The sequence below is a fragment of the Pundamilia nyererei genome, unplaced genomic scaffold (genome assembly GCF_000239375.1).
Source record: "Pundamilia nyererei isolate P.nyererei 1_Seehausen unplaced genomic scaffold, PunNye1.0 scaffold00096, whole genome shotgun sequence".
Classification (NCBI taxonomy): Eukaryota; Metazoa; Chordata; class Actinopteri; order Cichliformes; family Cichlidae; genus Pundamilia; species Pundamilia nyererei.
Genome location: NW_005187497.1, coordinates 692,946 through 712,945, shown reverse-complemented (window position 1 = coordinate 712,945; position 20,000 = coordinate 692,946). Strand labels below are relative to the sequence as shown.

Below are 20,000 nucleotides of genomic sequence, written 5' to 3'. Positions count from 1 at the left end.
CACACACACACACACACACTTTTTTGTGATTATTTATTTTCAAATTGTCCCTTAGGCTAATGTTCCATTTTGGCATTTCACACCTCCCTCTCCCATAAATGAACCATCACAGCCATAAATCACTGGACAAACAGAGACTTGTGCAAACCCTGAAAGGTTCAAAGATTTATGTAACACATTCATGTTTTCCACTTCCTCATTTTAGTACTCCACGGGTAAAGCCTAGCTAATAAAAGGTCCTATTAATATTTCCTGTTGCTTAGCAACGGCAGGCAGCAAGTAATAGCATTCTGTGGAAAAATAGATGACCGATAAGGAAAAATTCAATTCTTTTCTCATCTCTTGGGAGAAAGTGCCTTATTTCTCTGGCAATGTGATATGAAACTGTAGTTGTATATTAAGAAATATCCTAAAAGAAATATAGGTTATTTTCCAATTTCACCGTTTTAGAGGGATTTTTGTTGCAGCCCAGAATGGCAGCTCATCTTTTTTCTCTACCCCGATGATGTCAATTAACCTGCCAGATTAAGCTAAGAGGAGGATAAGATTTGACTTCATTTCTGTCTTTTTAATGAAAAATTCTAAAGGGATGGTGTCAAATAACACAGTCACTGGACTTTAAAAAGATCAGCTATGTGGGACAAATTGCATTTCATTTGTATTGCATATGTAATTTAAACTTGTTTTGCACGAACACAGACCAGCTTCTGTTAAGTGCCATGTAAAACCCGTTCTAATAATACTTATCACCCTGATCACAGGTAACAGAAGATCGTTGCAGTGGCAATTTTCAATTTAGATAATTCATCACATCATATTTCAAAAACATCAGAGTGAAATATCTGTTATCGCACACATGTTGTTGTCATTGTCCTCCTCTTATAGATTTGATAAACCACAGCGTTCAAGCAAAGAACAGAAGCTAAAGAAACAAACGCAGATTCAGCTGCAGCACATATCTAGTGTTATGAAGCAGATCCAAAGATAAGGGATTTCATATTACACTTAGCCACGCGCCCCTGCTGAGATTTATCATGCCATGAAATCATGCCCATATTGCACTATGCCCTATCTCAACAATCCATCAGCCCATTCTGCTTTCACCACCAGGAATATTCAGCTGTGGCGGCAGTGGAGAACTATCCCATGTCATCTCATGCTCGGACGCCTCCTCTGCTGTGTCACCGGCCACTAGTTCAACGCAATACTGCCACTCTTTCTGTTAATGTCTATAAGTGTGGCTTGATTCACAGTGATTACAGTGCTGTAGCAAGCTAGTTGCTCTTGTGTTTGCCTTCCTTTCTAATACCAGACATGTATTCTGAGCTGTTCTTAAGCAAGAGACACCTTCCTCCTATTGTGCAATCACTATAAAAAAAGAAGTTTTGTAATCTGTTGCCATAATGTTTAAAACTTGAGGATGAGGTGAAGATCAGACATGTGTGAAAGTCTCTGGGCAAGAGGATTTTGCACACATCTATAACCTTGGCCTGACCTAGACTTGCATGATGCACACAGCACAATATTTTTCTTTAAGAATTGCATGGTTTTTGTTGTTTCTGTGTTCATTATTTCTGCATGCTGAATTTTTTTGTTGTGCAAGTATGGGCGCACCCACACACATGCACACAAAGTGCATTTGACACGGCAGTCAGGAGTCTCATTAGTGGGAGCAGAGGAGCCTTGCCTTCTGCTGTCAAGAGTGTGTGTCCCTACCGCTCCTCACAACCGTCTCCTGCATGTCATGTCAGGCAAGGCTCTGATTCTCTGACGCCGTGCTTTGTGAGGTGAGCTCAGAGACACGCCCGGGCTGAGAGAGAGCTAGGAAAGGAGAAAAAGGGACTGTGAGAAAGAACAAGAGAGACAGAATATTTAAAGAAAAAAAAACATAAGGAACTAGAAAGAGAACTGGAGGGGAGGAAAGAGGCAGAGACGCAGAGAGAAAAAGAGGAGAGAAAGAAGCAAAGGAGGTTCTAACATTAGCAGTAATGAGGAACATGGAGGCTGGTGCCGAGGGGGACATCATGACATTACTATCTGCAAATCAACCACTGCCTTTTTGCTGCTACTGATTCACCCTGAGAGATGTTCACGGTGCTACTGTACTTTTCAAAGCAACAGTCAGCCACCAGTGAAAATGCTTCAAGGTGAACTTTAATTACATCATTATTATTAATATCCTTGTTTACTTTTTTATTACTTTAATTCTCATTTTTGTGCGTTTAAAAGTCCTTCCTGCATTTTATGTGTTGGTATAGACTGTTTTTGGCTTTGGGATTTATAGTGGCAAATTCCATTTCAACACTGCAGCTACTTTAGGCATTCTTTGAGTAAACTGCTTTTTCTCTCTCATAAAGTACGTGCTAAAACTCGTAATTATTCCCTTATACTGCTGGTTTGTGAGGTATTGCTGTTTTTCTGCCAGATTAATTACAGGATCACAGTTCAGCACGGGAGGTGCAAGAGCAAGTGTTTGATATTTTTCCTTTTGACTAGCATGTAATTGGAACGATTGAAAGTGACCTTAAAGTGTCTTGTTTTGGCAACATGGTGCTGTTGCCAAGCTAATAAATAAAATGAGGTTTTAATAGTGTGTTAGTAAATACAGTTGGCTGGTACTGTACCTGAAACAGGGCATCACACATTACATTAAATCAAAGCCACGTTGCCTTATGGCGTAATATAGATAATAAAATGTAGTCTTGACAACTTTCAAAACAATTTCTTACAACAACACTGATTCCCCTTCTAAAACATCCTGGCATCTATTGCCCATCATGCCTCTGTACTTAGCATCTGTCTGGTGTCACAAGACGGCAGATACAGCATTTTGCCTCTGCCTTTATAGTTAAGTAGAGTATGATTCATGAATCCACTCTCTTCTTCTCAGCTTGTGTAAATGACCCTCTTGGGTATATATAAGCTTGATAAACCAAAGACATGGATGAAGGGAGAGAGACAGAGGGATGGAGTGAGGAGGAGGTGGGAGGGGCGGGAGGCTCGACGGCTCTTTGAGGAACAGAGTTGTTAGCGCTTTGCCCTCGGGGTGAATGAGAAGTAGCTTTGAGGGCTGAGAGACCCAGGGTTGGCTCCCCCACCTAAAGGCGTGTTTACCACCTTGTTGCGCGGCGGCTGTGCTTTTGAAGGATCATTCTTGAACGCGCCTCTAATTAAAGCTGTCATGGCTGGGTGCCTGCAGGGATAATGTTCTATTATTATAGTCATTTGTTTCAATTAAACGCTGGCTGATTTTACAATAGCAGCCGTGAACCTGTGTGAGTGAGCCATCACTCTAAACAAGATGGCTCCAGTCAAGCAGGGAGTGAGGAAAGACAAGTCTCGGGACTCACACGGGCATCGATCAGTGAATATCGAAACAGGGCGGGGCGGGAGTGAGAAAGAATTTGAAACCTAAATTGGACAGATATCGTGTAGCATTGAGAAAACAAAATGCCCCATCGTTTAATTAACTTTTGGTTTTCCTTTACAATTTGAAGCTAGTCAACTAAAAGTGAATTGACTCCAGCTCTACACAAAGTACTTAATTAAAAACTGACAGATTTATTTTAGATGGCGCTAACAAGTTAAAACATGACAATTTATTGATCCTATAGCATCCACAGATGGGTTTATTATGAAGCTACAGTAATAAAGCATGCATAGCAATCAACAAGCTTATTTAAATGATGAAACAGATGCCACTCTGGTATAATCATCAAAAGGACAGAGCAAGGTTAGCTGTTTTACTCGCCTCTGGTGCGCATCTCTCCTTTTTCTCCTTGTAGCTGTGTATAGGACTCTCTTCTCCCCTTCTCTCATCTCTGTGCTGGTGGTCAAATCCCCTTAGCTAAATCAAATGGTGCAGGCAATTGGAGCAGCCGTGAAACCATTTCAAAGGTAAGGTCAGCAGGAGCAGGGGAACAATGGCTTTGTGATATTCCATCTCGCACACAATGTGCTACACATAATTGGAAAGCCTTTGTTATTTGACTCCCATTTGACTATGATGTACAAGATGTGAATACAAACACGACAGGCGTAACGATGGCAGAGGAACACGTTCACACAGAGTTTCCTGGCTTTACATCACAGTTTAGGTCTGCCTGGCTGCTCATCACCAAAAAGCAATACCTAACTGTCCCCTCGCTAACTTTGCTAACTTTGATTTTACTACTTAGGTCGTGTGGCTTTTTTCTCTTATATTTTCTGTACTTTTTCTCATGTTTTCTCTTTTTAGCTTTACCGCGGCGTATTTCCTTGGTGTTGTACAGAAAACAGCTACATTTCTGAAGGTTAAGCACAGATACAGCAATACCCAGCAGAGAGCAGGAATCCGACACTGTAAAAGTATTAAAAAAAACGTTCAAAATTTTAGATGAGTTATCAGATTTACTCACTCAAAATGATAACATGATTTTTATGTTGTGTCACAGATTATAAAGCCAGTGCTCTTAATGTCAAGACTCCATGGAAAGTCAGTATGTGTTACATGCTAACTGCAAAGAGCACTGACCAACTAAATCCTGTTACTCACTGTGCACTCCCACCTCTTTCTAGCCTCTTGGATGATACCAATAAGAATTAGCATACAGTACCTATGGCAACCAGCAACCTTTGTCAGATTCTTTCATAATATTTATACAGCCGTCTGCCACTAGCTTTATTTGGCTCTAGCTTGATGGCGCTATGTGATAACTTCTTGGTCTTTCTGTCTCACACAGGTGAAAGCCAAACTAAACGCACTCTGAGACTATTTCAAACAGGATGTTGAAATTACAATTAAATTATCACAGTGGGGGTGTCTTGAGTAATGAGTTCAGGATCTGTTATATCTGGTTTTAGTAACTATAAGAAGATAAGTCAGTCTTTCATACTTTGGAATGGGACAATTTCGTCCTTATATAGAACATCTTGTGTTATTATCTTCACAAAGAGTGGAATAGTTTTGGCGTTTCTGTGCTTCCTGATGACTTGCTGCTTCATTAGCTCGAACGGAACATGCAGCTTTAATGAAAATGGGGTTCATGAAATATGAGAGCAAACATAAATAAATACCCATTAAATAAACAAATAGCAAGTAGAGTCAGTGTTTTGGTGTTTTTTTTGCATTTTTTTATTTTTTTTGTTTGTTGGTTTGTTCTTATCTATAGTAACGGAAGAAACATTGCAACTAACTTTACTATCCCTAGTAATCAATGCATGCGTGTCTGTAAATCCTGCTTATTTATTTATCTATTGTCTCTACTGTTGTGGGGCTGGCCAAATATTCACGACGCTGTGGCGTCTTCCCCCTGTGAACTTCGCTGCTCTGCATGTCTCCTTCTTGTTTACATTAAACATGGTGTGACTCAGATTAAAGGGTGACAATTTTGCCTGGAGGCTGTTGCTATGGAAATGCATCTGCTATAGCTATGATAGGCCATTCATGTTTGATTAATTGGTTTTTCAGTGCTTCTTGGTTTGTGAGGACCCTTAAAGAGCAAGTCCATGGAAAATGGAAAATTAATGGATTTCTGTTTCCTTCGTTTTACTCCATTTTCCTTCCTCCTTCCTTTTTTTGTCTGACTACTTATTTTGCTGGAGCTATTTCCTCATGTTTTAAGAAGTGTAGAGATGGTGTTTTGAATTATGATTGGAAGTTGGAGATTGTCATGGATGGGGGAGGTTTGAACTTGGTTATTTGAAATGCAAAACGAATGTCTTTGTTCACTGCTGGCTTTTGTGAGCAGCTGCTGAGGCAAACACAGAATCTAATGTCGTGTGAATATTACGAGTTTTCAAAGCAGGCCAGAGCTGCTCACAACATTACTTTGTTGTGCATTTTTATTCTACCAATCTACTGGGACCAATTATGATTAGAGTGCTGAGCCTTCATCTCTGAACCTCTACTCATGTTTATCAAGACCTCATATGCTCGAGCCCTTTAAATTTGATCTTTTTAGCACTGCACTAATGTGTAATGTATTATTTAACTCATAAATGTTTAAAAGAGCTAACAAATGCTAGTTCATCACTTTCTGATCTGTAAATTCCCAAACATTCCCATTTATGCCAGCATTAAAAGCATCCTTTGGTCTGTGTTCATGTTCTGTTCTGATGAATCTTGAAATAAAGCTTTTGATGTCGTTGCTGTTGATGATCTTATTAGATGGCTAAGAACAGAACTTTATGAGCCTGATTCTGTAACCACTAAAGTATATTTTCCTGGGACATTCCCAGCAGTTTACAACTGTTTTTTCTGCTTGTGCTTATAGAAGTGTTGGCAATACATTTTCTTTTCCTTTTTACAGCACAATGACCATAACATCTCAGTTCATTCATACCACTGACTCGGTGATTGCTTGACCAGTTGCTGAGACATCTGGCTTTTCAAATACTAAGAAAAAAAAAATTCAGAAGCAGTAAATGAGGAAATCTTAACCTCAATACTACACAGGCTACTGTGTCCAAGGGGCCTGCACTCGGTGCCTGTAGCAGTCAATAGGAACCATAAATTGTACTTTCAGCTGTAATAGAGGGACCTATTGAAATCTGATTTCACTGATAAGCCTGTGTGTTATATGGATGAATGGTTAAACAGTGCAAAATTGCTTTGGGATACAGTTTACTGAGTGGCTTTTACATGCAAAAAGCTTGGATGCAGTTAAAAAAAAGGTGCTAACTTGTAAAGTTGATTTTCTCCTTATTAAATTATAACATGCACTCTGTGTGTTTTTGGCCAGCTGAGTAGCAGAACATACTACAGACATATAATCACTAACACACACACTTATTTGGAGTCTCTACCTTTGTGTGTCTGACACAGGTAGTGTGCAGCTGATTTTAGAGCAGTGTTGCTGATTTTGTTTGCTGTGGCTGTAAACAACATTAAACCCCATAAAAATGTGGAGCTCAAAAGATGCTCAACACTCTGTAAGTCTCACAGGCGAACTACAGGGTTTGCTGGCATTCTTTGTAGCTTTATAACTGTGATCAATTTATTGATTTAAAATTTTTAATTATGGCTGGATGGATGGATCAGTGGATGGATGGATTATGGCTGCTTTGAGCTCTCAGTCTTTCTTAAAGTATACATTTTGCTTAATTTCTGCTTTCTCACCAAACATCAGGCTCCCTCCCAGCAATCATGTATTCAAAGTATTTTCTGGTTCTGCTAACTGTCAAAAATGTCAGGAAACAATAACCCAAAAATTTCCAGGCTTCAGATCAGTCAGGGATGTCAAAGACAGTACATTTTAGTTTTTCGTATCGGAGTAGTTAACAGTAGAAGTCGTTAGCATTTAGAGAACAAGCATGCCCTTTGATTGAATCTTGCATTTAGTTGTTTTGATTAGTTTTAGTTTAGATGTTTCACTTATTATGCATCTAATTTTCAGTTCAGACCCTCCACAAACCTCAGTGTTGAAGTCAATTTCAGATCAAGTAATCTGGCTAAAAAGCTGCAATTTTGTGAGACAGTGAAGAAAGAAAACCTCTCAGCCTGATGTTATCTGTGAGACCTCTTTTTTCTTCCAAAAGACATCTCCCTCTAGCAATCCCAACGTTTTGCGCATAGTTCATTGTATTATATTTATATTTTATCCAACACATACAGTATACACAATTTCTCCAATTAGAACATGTCATCTCCACTTCGAAACATTTGCATATTTGGCTAATTGGCAGTCAGGAGTTTTAAATAGAGAAGATAGTAAAGCTGGTGTTCTTCTCTCACCCCAGATGCAGGAGATGGCTTTGCACCACCACCAACAACAACACCATCACCAGCATCCTGATGGCGCTCATTATGACCCCGCCCGTAACCACACCCTGATAAACAACTCACCTCCGATACTGCCCAACCCCATGAGTGCACTATCCCAGCTAAACCCACAGGTCAGCCGGAGTGCAGTGCCTCATGGTTCCCCCTCACCTCCCGGAAGTAAATCGGCCACACCCTCACCTTCAAGCTCCAATCAGGAAGAGGAGACTGATCCTCATTTGAAGGTACTGGTGTGGCTTCTCTGGCATGTAGTAGTGGCGATAAAGGCTTGGCAGTGCTTGTACCAGGTTGTTAACATGTAATCCGCAGTGTTGTTTAAGAGGAACGCAGGAATAGGCATGCTTGAGCTTGGGTTATTTGGCTGCCTCGAAAACTCGAACATTGCTGGAGTTGGAGCTATGTCTATTTTTTTCCTTTCATGCTTTGAAAAAAGAAACTTTTTGAGATATTTACTTTTAATCTCTTCAAAAAGTTCAAAATCTATGCCCTGATAGCAAAAGGAAATTCTGTTTTCCATGTTACTTTAGTGAATAGCTGTCATTCTGATCTAGGTTTGCTGCTTATTGTTAGACACACAGGAGCTGATATTAAACCCGTTTTTAATTTCTATAATGAATGAAGATGTGAGACATGTTTTAATTGGCGCTTTTCTTCAACAACAACATGATCTGTTGCCAGTCCTCCCCAACTTTGTCACTGCTTTACCATGTTCTCAGTTACAGTCTGGTTCCAAAGCAACCACTCCTTCATTTAAATCACTCATTCATTTAAATAAGAAGAGAAGGATAGTTGTTTACATTCATTTGGTTTATGTAAATCTGTAAAACTGCTTTTATAAATTGCCCACCAACCAATGTCTCTGTGGATTTGCTTCGTTTCTGTCAGGGGAATGTGAATGAGTGTATAATTGAATCTGCCACTTCCACAGTGTTTCAGATTCATCTGTGTATTTAGCTGCCAGCTCACAGTGATACAGTATAACAAGAAGGGGATCCTTTAGTTTAAAAAATATATATTTCCCAGCCTATACATCTCTGCTGTGCTGTGTGAATAAAAATGATTACCATCTCTCCTATCAGTAAGTAATTCCATTTGCTCTCTCCAATTCATTCTGAGACCACATCAAAGCCAGAGCAGATACAGCAGGCGATTTAAAATTCCTTTCACCCCTAGCATGAAAATTCAGAATTTATGACTTGCTGAACAACTGCAAAATAAAGATTTGAAAAGGTTTGATACATTCAAATAACAGATGTTATTTTTGACAAAGTAAGGCAGGGAGAAAAACTGCTGTCAACCAGAGTCTGTGTGTGTAAATTGTTACTGTCGGTGAATCATTGCTGCAATATCCAAACACTGGGTATTGAACACAGAAAAGAAATTAAGGATTTAATGAAGCTTACATGTTTCACCTGGGCACAGCGCTATAGGCATTCATCAGCAATGCAATTATTCATTCTGAGTCGAATTAGTAGACTCACTTTCAGTGTCAATAAGCTGTTTTGTTTTTTTGTTTTGTGCCACTGATGGTCTTCCAGATCACGGGTGAGAAGCGACCGTCTTCGGAGATGATGAAGCCCAAGCCCAAACCCCAAAAAAAGAAGAAGAAGAAGGATCCAAACGAGCCTACAAAGCCTGTGTCGGCCTACGCCTTGTTCTTCAGAGACACTCAGGCAGCCATTAAAGGACAGAATCCCAATGCCACTTTTGGAGACGTATCCAAAATAGTAGCCTCCATGTGGGATGGTCTGGGAGAGGAGCAAAAACAGGTAGGCTTTGTTTAATATTCATGTATATACACTATGAGTTCTGGAAAGAGCTTTTTTTGTTGTTTATCAAACATCTAAAAAAAAAAAAACCTTGTAAAAGTTATAAATTCACTCCATAAAAACTGAAACAGTTTTGACCTTGCGGCAGTTGTGACTACCCGATGGCAAGAGGTTAATATCATTTAAGTAGGAGAAGGAGCATAAAAATGTAGCTTGCAAATGAAAAGTGTTTAAAGACAAAAGAGAGAAAAAGAAATAAGCTGGGATGCATTACTATCACCTTTTAGGATGATGCCAGCGTGGTAAAATTGTGAAAAAAGAAAAAGCATAACAAAGAAAAACAGATGCCTATTTACACATTGAGCAGCTTGCGTCTGCCTACCTAATAATTACAAGTTCAGTATTCACTCACCTTCTAGATCTGCTTTTGGGTTCCAACAATTGTTGATGGACATACTGAGTTTTATTTAGCTGGTGATAATTTTCCTTGGCTTCGCCATTATAATGAGCGACCCGTTTTTTTGAAAGTTGAATAATGCATCAGTAAAAACTTGTAATTCTGATTCTAAAATTAAAGAACTACCTGCCACTCTGAGTGATTGCAGCTTGCATGAGAGTGAAGCAAATAAAAAATTTTATGCTTTTATTTTATAAAGTGAATTTTCTTGCACTCGGACTTGTAAAGATTTTAACCACCAGCAGTGCAGCTATATTTACCTGAACTGAATGGTCAATTGGATTTTATTATAACCCAACCTGTGCATATGAAACTGCATTAACACATACTGCAGTTTAGAGGTTTCCTGTCCAGCACATTTTCTCTATTTCATTTTCCACATTCCAGTCCAACAGGCAAAGTCAAAGGTTTTTTTTTTTGTCTGTGTGTTTGTGGTAACAAATGATGGTGTGAAATGAATGAAAAAACGAGACAGTCTGATGATCATGCGCAGACTCATATTTTTAGAATATCCAGTCAGGGCGCAGCCTATTGGGTGTCAAATAAAAGCACCTGTCTCCATGACAAAGTGCAGCCCATTCCCCCCAGCCCCAGCCACCATCTACCAGACCCTATCTAGCATGTGTGTTTTTCTCCCACCAAACCTACTTCATACGCTGGACTTTGGAGGCCGTCTGTCCCTTTTATTTGCAGTTAATTTTTGCCGCCTTCACCAGGGCTCTTCACCATGAATCTTCATTTCGCTGCTGACACCCTTGAATGTGAATTCCTCATTTCCTGTCCTTTTATTTATATCTGTTGCCTGGTGATTTGATCATGCTGGGAATACAAGATTAGCAATTGCCTTGTCCTTGGTTTTGCCTCAAGGACATCTTCTCCTGAAATGTTATTGTTTGTGCTGCTTAACCCCTCGTGTCCCGGTTTCTTATTCACCTTAGATTTTGCACTGCAGATGCAACTCTCTTTCTTTCTGTCTCTGTATGTCTGTCTTCATCTCATGCTTTATGCATTTGTCCTTCACAGCTCTACCTGGGAGCACAGACAAAACTAATAATATGGCAATTCCATCATTAAAATCCAGCCATTTAGCATGCCATTTCACAGTTAATTTTTTGATTTGTTTGTGCATTCATGTGTTTAATCAAACATGTCACCTCGCAAGACACATAATTAACTTGAGGTAATGATGTCATTATGGAATAAAATATAGTAGTCTGTCTGGGCAATAACACAGTGAGTGCTCTAATTATTCTCACTGACTAGCACTGTCATTTATTCCAGGCCAGCAAATGGATAAACTTGATAACCGTGTATTTACAGAGTACAACCAATTCAGCTAGTGCACATTAATCCTCATTAAAGTCATTAAAATTTCTGTCCTGGTCTTTCATAATGAAATAAATTCATGAAAGGACATTATAGCGTACTGCATTCACATCTGCTGGTTGGTAATATAATAGTAAAATGCATTCATAATGCGCTCGTATCCTAAACATTTTCGGTAACATTTGATCCCCCTTGAAAAAAAAATGAATAAATGGGACATAAATTTGAGCTTGGTAGTCATTTTCGTTATTTGAATAAATAAAAAACACACTGGTCACATACAAAAGTAAGTGAACCCCTACATGTATTGTACCTTCTGAGGAATAAACTAGATTTTATGCCAATGTCCTGTTTTGGGGTTTTCTGTTTTTACAGGATGCCATAATACCAAGAGCTAAAGAGCTCCTTCAAACTGATTTAAATTGGTCTCCAAATTATTTGAAATAAGTAATTTCACTCCAGGGACGGTTGTCTTCAACTAGGGTAGATTACAAACAACTGCCACTTTCTCCAAAAACTGTTTGATGCCAAACACGTCCGAGAACCCTCAAATTTCATTACAGAATCTACGGTCAAAATGCATTTTTGCATCCAAGGAGACCAGAAGAATGCGCATTTTGAGTCCTGCTGTCCTAAAACAAACATTTAAGCAAAACTAGAGTTAATGAGTGAGCAAAAAGGTAAAGACAAAAATGTGTTCTAGAGAAATGACCAGTTGATATGCTTGGTGGAAGCCAAACACAGTGTTACAGGAGAAGAAAATTATTACAACTGCTACACCTCTAGCTTAGTGTGAGAGCTAGCTTGCTGCCTCAGGGACTGGGCAGCCTGCAGTATTTGCTAATGAAAAAAATAGAATTGTGCATCATATCCAGGAGTGTTTGAAGATAATGGGACACCTTCTATCCAAAAGTTAAAGGCGAACTATAAGTAATGACTTAAAAAGTAGAAATGAAAGGTTTTGGTATGACCTGGTCAAACCGTAGATCTGAATCCTGCTGTGTGCTGTTGTTACATTTACAGTATCTGTAGAGATTTTATTAAAGAGAGTCAAATGTTTGCTTGTACAAAGTGTCAAAAGGCCTAAAAAATCCAAGACATGTACTTACTTAATTGTTGGCTGTCATGTCCTGGCTGTCTCTCTCGGACCCACGAGGTGTGCTCTCTCATGTCACAGTCAGACCCTCTGGAGCCATGCAGGACCTCCAGAATGTAAACACAACCCTTCCCCTACACACAGCTTTGTTTTAACTAGATCACAGCCCCTGTTTCCAATTACCTATAGCGCTCGTCAAACACACAGTGCAGCAAAATTCACATAAGTGCACTGAAGGCAGCGTTTTTTATTGCTGTAGTTTATTGAAGAAACGATCAAAAGTTTCATTGTTGTGATTTATGTTCCTTCTGTGATTCTTTTTGTTACGCTTCAGTGTGCATTTTTCCCACTTTGCTTGTGTTGTTGTGTATTCTCCAGTGCCGCCCTTAGGTTTGGCAGAACAAAGTCTTGTTTTTTGTTTTTAAATTCATGTTTATGTTCATATTTTCTTTTTTTATTAAGCTGTTTTCATAGTTTGCACACTATACAGCGCTTTTTAATTCCCAAAGGCCTTTGCTTTATAGTGCAAGATCAATGCATTATTTGGGCTGTGCTATCCCTCAAGGTGACTACATGTTAAAGCTGCCCTAGAAACACAAAAGAACACTTTTCTTGTTTTTGTTATTTAAGATTAAGATCAATTTTCAGTTTTTACTGCAATGGGGGGGAACAGTGATAATGGATTTGGGGAGGAGGGAGGAGAAACCTTAGTATTATTTAATTGAGTCTGTAGATTTGTACCAGGGAGAAAGGGAGGAAAGAAAAGAACACTGTGAGTTTGAAAAGATGGCATGTTTAGATAATAAACTCCTTCTCTGTGTTAAGTTTAAAAATCTGTCATGCAATATTCAACTATTTTAGTCCATTTTCTGCATCTTTGTCTAGTATTCAAACACTGTTGTGCTTTTTTTTTCTTTGGTTTTAATGTGCCTCTTCCTATTTCTCCTCCATTTTGCTTCCCGTTTGCTTCCTCTCCTCCTACTTCTCCTCTTACCAATCGTCGGGTCTTTCAGTCGTAGAGTAATCACTCTCTTCAGTGTCAGCAGGGTGCAGAGTTATTGTCTCCTGTAATTAACTGGTTATCAAACAAGAACATTTCATTAAGGTACAATTAGGGGCTAATTCAGCCGGGACACCTCTGTGTCAGGATTACGATAGAGGCATATGCTCTCTCCTTGCAGCTTTGTTATTTTTTATTCATACTGACCTGCAGCCTTTGACGGCTTCAATTGCTAATGAATCCGCCCACTTTGGAATAATTAGACATCCTTAGGCATGGTAATTTATTTAAAAGTATCCGTCGTTGCGCAAATCATTAGCTGTGTTAAATTAATTTGAAATTAAAGCTGCTGGGAGTAGTTTGGGTTATTAAAGAAGCAACCGTGGGTCTGTCAGTCTATAAGAGGTGATGGGTAAGCCCATTTTTATTTTTTTATTTTTTATTTTTTCAATGAATTTCCTCATGGGCATCATTATTAATTTGATTGATTTTTTTTGCTTGTTTTTATTTTTAAAGTCTGGATGAGTGCTTAATTCATCCATTCTTGTTCCAAAGTGTCTATCACAGAAGGAAAACAATTATGATATTGTAAATAAGGATGAATGAGTGGATAAACATCAGCTGTTTGAGCATGAGATTGTATCCGCCGTCATCCCGGTTTGTTTGCTGTTCTTTGTGTATGTCTGTTTGTTTATCGACTGTACGTGTTAGCGGCTGCCAGCCTATGCGCATTTGGCAAGGCATGAATGCTTAATGGTTATCGTACCCCACCTCTTTGAAGGAAATGACCCCGTCCACAGAGCCACAGACAGTCTCCTCGCTGAGGATCAGTAATTACCCGATGCATTTACTCACGCACAAACGTACATTCTCCTTTATATGAAAACGTTCCCGAGATGAGCTGAGATCTGAGTCTTCCTTATCGATTTAAGGATGGACTTTTTGCAACTTGCTTTTCCTGCATCACAAAGGCACTGGCAGCCATAAAGAGCCTGTGAGTGACATGTGATGACATTAATTCGAATTCCCTGTCTTAACGCATCATTTGAGGTTCATTCAGAAGGCTTGAGATTGCTTCTTTGCTAATGCTGTTTTGAATTCTTTTATTTATTTTTTTTCCCCCTCGTCTGAATGATTTGCTGGGACATCAGCTCTGATTAAGAGATGAGCAACAGCCTTAATAGAGGAAGAGACAGAAAAGCAGTACACAAAATGACAAACAGCATCTCGCTCCTCATTTAACTCAGCAGAATTTCAAACTATTTTCACGCTATTGTGCACAAGCTTTATGCACATTTCATTCTGGATATTCTGAAGAAAAAGAACTACTTTCAGATACGCAAACATCATGCAGATGGTCAAATCTCCCTGACCTGATAACTGGGAAGTGAATGCATTTGATATGCTTTTCATCAAGGAGTACACCGCCGGGTCACGCAATCACACCATGACTCCCAAAATCTCATTCACATCAGTCAGTGTGGACCACAGGGTCATTTTAGCCTTTCACATCACCTTGTAATCAATCGTTGTTGTTGTTGTGTTTGTTCCTGCAGAGCTACAAGAGGAAAACAGAGGCTGCTAAGAAGGAGTACCTGAAAGCCCTGGCCGCCTACAGAGCCAGTCTGGTTTCCAAGGTAACAGCAGGGGTCACGTCTTTGATATACATGGGTCAGCGGCGATATAAGGGATGATAAATTAGACAGAATTCCTTTCACTTTTGTTCCATGGAAAGGGTCCACAAGCTGCACTGAGCTATGTTTGTGCATATATATGTGTGTGTATGTGTAAGAGAGAGAAGGCGCCTGTGTGTGTGCTCACAGGAGAACAGTGAAAATTAGGCCTCAAACACACCCGATTTGGAAGCTGGGGAGAAATGGAAAGTAATAGTACATGCGTGTGTGTTTGCGTGCGTGTGTACGCTCATCGCTGTGCATGTGCTAAAGTAGAAGTGGACATTACCTGTCATTTGCTATCCTCTTGGTGTTTCTGTCCTCCCTGATGCGCCACTAATGTGTTGCCTGAGGTTTGCGCACACCTACCGCTCTCTCTTTGATGCAGGTTACTACAGTTTAGCTCAGCACATTAACATATTTCTATCAATGCTTGTGTAAAAAACAAAACAATTCCTAATTATTTTCTTAAAAAAGCTGCTAGACTACTCCTCATTGGTTTGTCTGTACTACAGTCGTGATGGTACAGGGATATCAGTCTTTAGGTGTTCAGCATTTCATTTCTCCCTTTCTGCATTGTGTTTTTTTTTAAATACAACTCTAAATTGCATTAGCATATACCGAGCCCCTCCTCTTTTCCCTCCCTCCTCCTGTCTCCACTAAGCACAGCGCCTCACTTCCTCTCGTGCTCATGGGCCGAAAACAAGCACCTTGATTAAGGCATGAATAGTTAATTCATCAGCCTCTTCACTGTGGCATACTTTCAGCTAAAAAGACTATTCTCATCTCTTGTCTTTGCTGCAATTAGACATTCATGTCATTGCTCCTATACAGGGGCTTGATTGATACTATATGCTGGTAGATTGCCAGTCAAAAATCTGACTGACTAAAATAAGCCTGCAGACCCTCCTTCACTCATTCAGGATCAGCCAATCTGAATGCAGAGCTGAATCTCATGATTCACCACGACTCTCTTTTTTTTAATTACCAATGAAGGGGTCTTTTCAGAGTGAATCGGGGTGGGTGGAATTGGAGGTAATTGGAGCTTCATTTGAAAGATTCACTTCTTAAGCGTGCACCTGTTGCCTTTTTGTTTTGTGACTCATGTTAGTTTGTTTGTGAGGAGAAAAGACAAACTAAAGTTTCATAGCTACCCACTATATGCCATGTCATTTCTCTCATGTTTGTTTCAACCCAAAAAACTCCACACTGAAAATTTAAAAAGTTTACATTTTAAAAAGGTGCACTTTATATTAAATATCGTATTCGTTTCAGTATTTGCAAACCATCTTTCAACTTAAATATTGTTTATTGTAAATCCTTCTGCTGCAATACACAACTTTAAATGTCTGCAAGTCTCAAGTTGACACAGATCAAATCTATTATCTCACTCTTTTCCTCTCCCCTCACTTCATTTTTTTTAGCATTTCATTTTCCACTTGACCCTGCGAATGTGGCTGTCTCTCTTCTTTATCCATCCATTCATTCCTGTTCCATTGATTATTTCAGGGATTCAGTTGGATGGATGGAAGCCATAAAAAAGTAGCAAACCACCACATATAACTCCAACCAGTCCGACAGTTAATGAGAAATACTGGATGCATTTCATAGATAGACATACACTTTCCTCCACGAAAAAAAAGGGAGACAGAACAGTCTGCAGAGCAGATGTGTGTGTACTGCATGTGAGTGCAGTGGAGGTGGGCGGGGCTGGGTGATTTAATACATTAAAAACAGAAAGAATGAAGAATGGGTGGGAACTATATGTTGAATAAGCAAAGATAGCTTAACATAATAATGAATGCTTTAAAATTTGAGTACTCTGTGTTTTTTAAACGGTACAGCCATGTGAAGAGGACGGTAGACTCTTTACGCATTAGATATACTAAAACAGTTTGTGACTTAGGAGGCTCTAAAAATATTTATACAACCTCAGATGAGCAGCAATACATGACATATGACACCATGTCATTGTTTATGAAACAAACACTAAGCTAAATTGGAAAAGTGTGAATAACTAAGTATGCCCCATGATTCAGTAGCTTCTAAAACCACCTTTAGCAGAAATAACTTGAATGTTATCATTTTCTGTAAGTATTAATCAGTCTGTCACATTGTTAAGGAAAGAATTCAGCCCATTATTTTTTACAGCCTTCATTTTATTGATGTTTTGTGGGGTTTTGTTTATGCACAGATCTCTTACGGTGCTTACAAACATTTCAATCAGGTTGAGGTTGAGGTTGCTGCTTTGCTTGGGATCATTGTCCTGTTGCATGACCCAGTTTTGGCCAAGCTTTAGCTGTCAGGCAGATGGCCTCACATCTGACTCTAGAATAGCTAGCTCACTGACTGCAAGGTGCCCAGGTCCTGTGGCTGCAAAACAAACCAAAATCATCACCCCTACACCACTGTGCTTGACAGTTGGTGTGAGGTGTGTTTCTGATCGGCTGTTTTTGGGTTTTGAAAACCAAACATCTCTGCTTTGGTCTTGTCTGTCCCAAGGACATTGTTCCAGAAGTTGTGGTTTGTTCAGGTGCAACTTTGCAAACCTAAGCATTGCAGCCATGTTCTTATTAGAGAGAAAGTACTTTCTCCTGGAAACCCTTCCATACCAGCCATACTTGTTTAGTCTTGTTCTAATTAAACTGCCATAAACTTAAACATTTAGCACGCTGAAGCCTGTAGACTCTGAGAAGTATCTCTTGCATTGCATGGTTTGACCTTGGGGTATATTTGATGGGATGTCCACTTCTGGGAAGACTGGCAGCTGTCTTGAATAGTGTGAATAATCTTTCTCACTGTACAGTGCTTTTATACATCTTTTATAGACTTGCTGATGATGATTAATCAAGTGTAGCACTTACTGTCTTTATTCCTATGGAAATAGTAGGGGTGTCATTTGCAATATACAGCTTGTGCATTTTGCTTATTACTGGTAAACTCGAGGCTCAGTGTCTTCCCCAGGAATATATACTGGCTTCTATGTTGTACTGCAATAAGCCATAAGAGTTAACACATTGTTACATGGAGTGTAACCATTGTTCTTGATTTTCTCTCTCTTTAAGACATATAATGACCCCGTGGAGACAAAAAGTGCCCAGACAAGTCAGGCTTCTCCACATATGATGCCAGGCAACCCGCCGCTGTACAGTGTGCCACCTCCTCCCCAGCCGACATCGCCATACCTGGGGCCTGGGGCCTTCCCACTTACTGACCTGCAGAGCTATGCAGGACACGCCCCTCGCCACACTCTGTCGCAGACACTCAGCCAATCGCAGATGCTGCCCAGCATTAGTGCCTCTCCCCCTTCCTCCTTCCAGATCAGCCCACCACTTCACCCCCACCAGCAGCTCTCCCTGCACCAGAGCTCACTCCTCAACCAGCCTATCCGCATGCAGCAGGTCCAGTCCCAGTCAATCATCTCTCACCAGATGGGGCTTCAGGCCTCTCTTCACTCCCCACCTCCAGGGCAGCAGGTATAGTGACAAACTAAGACACGTCTGCTGCTAGGAGATTATAATTTAAGATGTGTGCCTAATTTTAATGTACTCCCTATAGGGTTTTTCCCACCTCCAGTCAGAGTACCAGAAGAGCATTGGGGGTTCCCAGTCTCCAGGAGCTCCTGGCCCTGGTCCAGGCCCTGGAGTGGCTCAGACCCATGATTGGGACAATGAATACTGCAATCGGGAGTGTGGCAACCACTGCAGGTCAGTGGGAATTCTTCACATCATATTGTGTTAATAAATGTGGAACACAGACAAACTAATTACATTTAATGGTAAAAAGCCTCAGTTAAAGAATGGAATTTGACACCATATTTACCTCATAATTTAGGTTGCATTTGCCCTTAGACCAGAATTCCCGCAGAAATAAGTTATAGTATAGTTATAGCTATGGCAGCAGATGTCTCTTCCACTGCTTTTGCAAAGTAAGTGTTGAAAATTGTCAGCTCTGTTCCATTGAGACGGGGGTGACAGCTGTAGAGGTAATGGTGAGATAATAGAGCTTGTCATGTGTTTGTCAGACAGCAGTAAAAAGAAGAGAAAAAAACAAGTTCCAAACACAAGTTTTCACTCTTATTATACTAAATGATTTGGCAAACTGCGCAGCCCTGCAGCACTGGAAGATATCGTAAGTCAATAGTGCTGTTCATGCTCAATTACAGTGCAATTTTTATTTCATTAAGAGGGTTTGTTTTGAGAAACAAACTAAGAAAAATTAAATGATCACCACCAGAGAACGATCATGCAATCAAGGAAAAATGCACCTCTGATTTGCCTCTTCCTTTCTATTTTGTAGAGTTGTAGAGTGTGACTCATAATCTAAACTGTGCCTTTGTTTTTGATTTTCCGTTTTTCTGTTTATTTGTTTTTTTCCAGTGGCAACATGATAGGCAGGGACAAGCCACTCTACCTCACCTGAAACTGAAGATGATACTCTGTCGACAAAAACGGCACAGAGGAGTCTACTCTCATCCCCTATTCCACTCCCCCACTCCTCCCCCAACCCTCCCATTCTTCTTCTTCTTCTTCTTCTTCTGACGTGCACACTTACATGCAGTGTACACTTGACATACAAACACACACACGCACATGCAAACACACACATGCCGCTTCACACACACAATCACACACGTCACCACCTTTTTTTGTCAGTGTAATTTTTATTTTTCTCAGTTTCTAGAACTTGTGAACAGAGTTTGATGACTACTGTCTGTACCACTTAATGTATTAGCAGTCCTCTTGCTGTTGAAATTTGCCAAGCACTTATAAAGCCTCCCCCCACGCCCTACCCACCCGACCCTCTCCCACCTTCTGAGTTGTGTGTCTCTGCCCCCTCTCTGATACAGGCCGGGCTGCAGAGCACTTCTCTCGTGTGTCACCATAAAGTCCCCTCAGGGACCCCATCCAGCTTTAA

The 20,000-nt window shown here is 40.0% G+C and overlaps 1 protein-coding gene across 3 annotated transcripts in view; it reads left to right on the top strand.

Annotated features, from left to right (window-relative positions):
• The window catches only part of tox2 (TOX high mobility group box family member 2), an 84,942-nt gene extending 65,240 nt beyond the window's left edge, over positions 1–19,702 (top strand). For 2 of the 3 annotated variants that reach the window (XM_013912663.1, XM_013912662.1), the window contains exons 5-10: positions 7,720–7,986; positions 9,289–9,531; positions 14,967–15,047; positions 18,149–18,559; positions 18,642–18,790; positions 19,463–19,702. In XM_013912663.1, coding sequence (XP_013768117.1) covers positions 7,720–7,986; positions 9,289–9,531; positions 14,967–15,047; positions 18,149–18,559; positions 18,642–18,790; positions 19,463–19,505 — 1,194 coding nt within the window. In that variant the 3' untranslated portion in view covers positions 19,506–19,702. The remainder of the gene's footprint in view (positions 1–7,719; positions 7,987–9,288; positions 9,532–14,966; positions 15,048–18,148; positions 18,560–18,641; positions 18,791–19,462) is intronic. The other variant, XM_005740011.1, reaches the window with a different exon arrangement.
• The last annotated feature ends 298 nt before the right edge of the window (positions 19,703–20,000 follow it).